Source organism: Lactuca saligna, chromosome 7, assembly GCF_052625555.1.
Source record: "Lactuca saligna cultivar CGN05327 chromosome 7, ASM5262555v1, whole genome shotgun sequence".
NCBI classification, from domain to species: Eukaryota; Viridiplantae; Streptophyta; class Magnoliopsida; order Asterales; family Asteraceae; genus Lactuca; species Lactuca saligna.
The window spans coordinates 38466552-38472286 of record NC_136423.1 but is presented as its reverse complement, the minus strand read 5'-3'; the positions used below and the strand labels follow the sequence as shown (position 1 = coordinate 38472286).

Here is a 5735-nt window from a genome sequence, read left to right as displayed (position 1 = left end):
CCAAAATTCATGAAAGTACCGAACCAACGCCATTACCTGTACCCTTGGGCTCTAAAGCGCAAACCGAACTCTTTAATCACACAACCTACCTTACCCACATCCAAAAGGATCTAAACCTTTCTTCTTAAAGCCTCAAAACCTTCTCATACCCAAATTACGGCCCACGAGCCTTAAATCACATAACGATCCGAAACAGGATATTACATAACAACCATGTTTGTTTGTATAAATTTGAGTTTGTCTATCTTTCGATGTAATTTTTTTACATTTCCGTGTTTATTTTTTTGTATATTTCCTACTTATGATTCGGGTCACATATAATACAATTTTGATTATTTGAATTTTTGTTCGTTAACTTCAAAAATAATAATATTTATTACTTATTTTTATGTACATATCGGTATAAATTCGAACTTCTTTGCGTTTCAATGAAAATTTTGTATACATTTTCATGCTTATTTTTATGTATGTTTCCTACGTATGAGTTCGATCACATATAAAAGTAGTTAGCTTTTATCAATAAAATTGTCAAAATTTACCTTACAAAACAAATTGTAGTCATTGCAAAAGGCGACGAGCAAATCCTAGTTTTAAGTAAAAACCAAAATTACACCCTTTATTGTTACTAAAATGAAAACCTATACAAAATACACTGCACATAAACATTGATTTTACAAATTAATTGAATTTTGATTTAAAAATAATGAGGTTGCATGGATGGATGGAAGGATAAGGTTATCCACCAAAACCAAGTGGAAAAGCAGCCACATCGGACTCCAAGATATGGAGATCACAAATACCCTTCATCTCCATTTCTCACCTCTCAACCTTCCTTTAACTCACCCATCATTCTTTTTTCATCGATCGACACACAGAAGCAAAAAAAGAAGAAGCATCAATGGCCTCTACATCTGCAGTTTCCATAGCTATGCCATTGACCCACAAGACTACTCTCCCACTATCGAACGCCTTCTTTAACCCATTGACACTCAAGGTTTCTTCGTCTAAGATAGTGGCTGCACCATCCAAACGATTGGTGGTTCAGAGCTCTTTGAAGGAGAAGGCAGTGACGGCTTTGACCGCCGCAGCTCTAACGGCGTCGATGGTGGTTCCTGATGTAGCAGAGGCGGCGTCTGGTGTTACTCCGTCGCTGAATAACTTCTTGCTCAGCATTGGAGCTGGTGGTGCCGTGCTTGTTGCCATTTTGGGAGCTGTGATTGGTGTTTCCAATTTTGATCCTGTGAAGCGTGGCTGAGCTAATGTTTGTGTTATCCTTTTGAAAATTTTATTTTTGTGATTGGTGTATTTCTCTTCTCGTGATTTCTCTGTGTATTATGTGTATCTTCTTTATAAAAAAAACTTATTAATCTTAATCCTTTTCTTGGCCAGTCTATGCATAAAAAGTAGTAATCTTTATCAATCATTTACTTGATTAGATTAGTGAGTAATTATTGAAAAGGATTAAAAGATTTCTAAAAGAACATTCTTTACGTTTTATATTTCTTATTTTATATGGTGTTGTTCTAATCTCCGAATGACAGCCATGTTACATTGCTTTCTAAACCAATTAATCATTTTCTCGTTCTGTTAGTAGGAAGCTAGTTAGCTGTTATTAGTTTGTGTGTTGTGGAAATTGAAACATGTACTTATATTATTATCAAATTTATGATATTTTTTGGGGCACTTAAGATTAGGGTATGTTAGGTTTAGCGTAACACTAGTTTTGGTTATGGGCATGAACTTAGACACAGCATCACAGGTTTGGTGTAAACGGTAAACATCAGTGCGAACACTAATGTTCTCACTAGACTTTTCGAAATCACACCAATAACAGTTTTTGGCTGTCAATGGCTAGAAATTTTGTGATTAATATGAGCTGTATACCCATAAACATCTGTCTTTTACCCAAATGTGTTATACGACATAGGTTCAACCCCTCCCGAAATAGAGCTTAATGGGTTCATATTCTTGCGTAAGTTACCAATTCTAAGATGGACATGGACATCTTTGTTATAAAAGTTTTCTTAACCCATGGAGTCATGTCTCACGCATATATATATGGCTTCATGATAAGGCTAGTTCGAGATAACCACAAGAATTGGAGCAATTTTCTGGATTTTCATAATCAACTAACAAAGTTTACATATGGACTAGCTCCAATGTAGGAAAACGTACATGCATCAAGGGAAATGAGGTCATATTTTGGGAAATGAGGTCATATTTGGATGCAAGAAACTATCAATGATTATTAGCAACAAAGGAGACCAAGTCTTCGAAGCAACTTCCACTAACCACTTGAATCTGATGGCCTTTAAGATCTCCCTCATTGGCCGTTGTGAATGAAAACCTACAAGGTTCACAATGTGAATGAAAGAGATATACAAGTAAAATAGTAAAAAAATATACTAGTAGCATGTTCGGTCGTATAAAAAAATATATATAGCTTTTACAATTGTAACCGGCGAGTTCTACTATCTTGGAATATTTCACAATTATATCCTTAGTTTAATAAATACTATCTAAAACTATTCTTCAATATATGATATTAAACTGTTAGTCAAAAAATTAATTACTCGGTTGTTCAATATATGACACAAATATCACTTAAAAGTTGCATTAGGCTATTTCTTAATGTGTAATTAAGTATTTATGCGGCTATCGAGATATAAAAGTTCGGCTTAAAAATCTAGTCTTGATTTATATTAATTTCTATGTCAAACAAATTAAGATACGTCATGGGTAATTACCTCTAATTAATACTCTATTCTCCGTCTAGCCTCCGTCTAACACATGGAATAATTACCTCTAATTAATACTCTATTGACACTCAAAATAAACCAAAGGTTACGCATACACACACACACACTTTCTCTCTGTCTCTCTAACTCTTAAGATGGGTAAAATACCATTTTACCCCTCTGTTGTCTCCATTACTCATGTTTGACCAAACCCTAAAGTCAACAGAAGTCAAACTCGAGTCAACAGTCCATGTTTGACCCGACTCGCTGAGTGCACCTATGTGACTCGTCGAATCTACTCTTTTCCTTAGAAGTCTCGTGAAGGTCCAGCTCAGATCATCAAGCTGACCCCCAACTCGCCAAGTTATCGCATGATCAAGCTCATGGGACAAACCCTAACCGACTCATTGAGTCAGCTCATGGACTCGGTGAGTCCCATAAATCTGATTTCTCATTCGGATGTTTCAAAGCAAATCTACCACTCCAAACACTAGATCTAGCATCCCAAGACTCGATTGTCACGTAAAGCTTCGATCTTTACGTTCATGCATGACATATTTTCTCCATATTACCAACTACATGCTCTCACAAGGTGTTAAGCACAAAAACCCTATTTTGGTTTAATAAAGTTGGGACCTTTTGACTCAAGGGATCTCACAAGGTCTAGATCTGAAGTCTAGACCTCCTAATAGACTCCATGCACTCAGTGTCCTAACCAAAGGTGGTAAAATCCCTAACTTCCATACTCAAGAGATCTAACCAAATAAATAAGAAAGGTGCAAGATTTTACCTTCCACATAAGCTTTAAGTGAAGGAATTGTTGGATCCCATAATATCTCCTCGTCACCTGCTTGTATCACCCTTCTTTCCTTCCAAAAGATTCACCAAAATACTCAAAAGTTAGCTCAAACACTCTCTCTTAGCTCAATGGCCGATTACGGTTTCTCTCAGTGAAGTTGGGCAGCTGGTGAGGTGCAAATGGGGACATAAGTTCTGTTAAATAGGCCCAAACCCCGGAAATTTAGGGTTTCATCACACAACGCCTACTAGGCGAGTCGACTCTCCGACTCGTCGAGTAAGTTATTAATTCCACGTAGCGAACTACGACTCTACTTGATGAGTTGAAGCACGTACTCATTGAGTTGCTCAATAGACTCAAAAATAAAATAAATAAATAATATCCTTAGGAGTCCGGATGTTACATTAATGACATGCAAAATATGACATTCACTGGTTTTATGGTACGTAAAAGTGTCTGTCCTAAAAATAATATCATCTCTTACAAAATTTGAAAGTTTTAGGACACATATTTTTGTGTGTCCTAAAATTAGTGTCACAAAAAAAACACGTACGGTGCCCATCATAAAACATGTGTTGTGCACAACATGTCATTATATAACCCTTCTAATTAACGTACGTCTCTTAATAGCTAAGATTAAATGAAATCTCAAAAAAGTTATGAAACCCCTGCATCAGATCATCTTCTTCATCTCTCCCCAACATTTAAAAGTCAACTTTTTTAGGTTGTTGTGCTCCCAAATTGAAACCTTTCTATCTCTCTTCTTCTCCAAATGCTAAACCTTCCCCATGACCATAGACTCATCACTCCCACACCACCATTGTATCACAATCATCATCTACTTATTCTGGTGTCTCTGTAACATCCCAAAAATAACAACAATTTAAAACTTTCAAAAACAACCCATAGTCATATAGTGTTTAAAAAATCATAATTTTCAAATTGTTTATCCATATCAGAGTATCCCAATATCATAACGCCATAAACAGAGGATGTATACGGTCACACCTTCACCTTCCCACGATCATCAAGAGTACCTGAAACAACAAAATAAAACTGTAAGCCATATCTTAGTAAGTTCCCCAAAGTACCAACACATAAACGAATAATATATACAACAACATGTTGGGTCCAGTCAACCATCAGGTTGGAATAACCCAGGCCCAGTCAACCTCCGGGTCCAGTCATCCTCGGGGTGGAATACCCTAGGATGGAATGCCAGTTTACAACAGGTCCCTGATTCATCAAACCATAATACCCTTAGGCCCTCAGTATGAGTCTGGCATGCCAACCGACCCTCAGCTCGCATCTGGAATGCCCCCGGTCCCTCAGTATGAGTCTGGCATGCCGATCGACCCTCAGCTCATATCTAGAATGCTCCTGGGTTTGTTGGGTACAATACAAAGCAGTACAACCTTAACCTAACACAATATATGGACATATAACCGATAACAAACATATTTAACACACAAATAATCATGCAAACAAAAATCACAGTTAGTCCTATAGATCTACCCGTCTATGCATATTAGCAACTAGCATATAATCATGTAGATCTATCCCATATTCATCATATCAATGTATAGCAGGATATCAATCCAATGGGTCGGCCTTGGTACCTTAGACCCATGAGTACAGTGAGGAAAACTCACCTCTCAATCTGGACAATAGTTGATGAGGTCCCGACTCCAAGTCTCGGCTCTAACCGTCACCTAATAAACCAAATGACCAATTCTCAAACACAATTCCAAAATACCTAAAATACCCTTAAGCCAAACTTGGTTAACCCTGATCAAAGTCAAATTCAAAGTCAACAACCCTTAATGACAAATTTATTTCCTCACATCGTGACCAGGCCTTGGTCACGTCGTGACAGTCCACTTGGTCCAAATCCCACTCGTCTTGGCCCAACCTAGTCAACTCAGTCAAAGAAACCACCTGAAATGGCATCACGACGTGAGCACCCATTCTCACGTCGTGAGCTCCAAGAATTCTAATAAAAGATGAGGATTTTTCGAATCTCACATCGTAAGATCTTACATCTCACATCGTGAGTGCAGTATGAAGCTAAAAGTTACCATTTGAAGCCCTTATTCCATTAAGACCTCAAATCCATCTCATCCATAAGTTAAAGGGGGACTCCTAAGGTCTATAAAAATGTTTCCTTGATGGCCATGCATGATCCAACCCCTTTCTAT

At 37.4% G+C, this 5735-nt stretch overlaps 1 protein-coding gene across 1 annotated transcript; it reads left to right on the top strand.

Annotated features, from left to right (window-relative positions):
• Nucleotides 1-800: 800 nt before the first annotated feature.
• Nucleotides 801-1373, top strand: PSBX (photosystem II subunit X). Its single transcript, XM_078964200.1, has one exon. It carries the CDS (start codon nucleotides 899-901, stop codon nucleotides 1253-1255), a length of 357 nt encoding a protein of 118 aa, XP_078820326.1. The 5' UTR covers nucleotides 801-898; the 3' UTR covers nucleotides 1256-1373.
• The last annotated feature ends 4362 nt before the right edge of the window (nucleotides 1374-5735 follow it).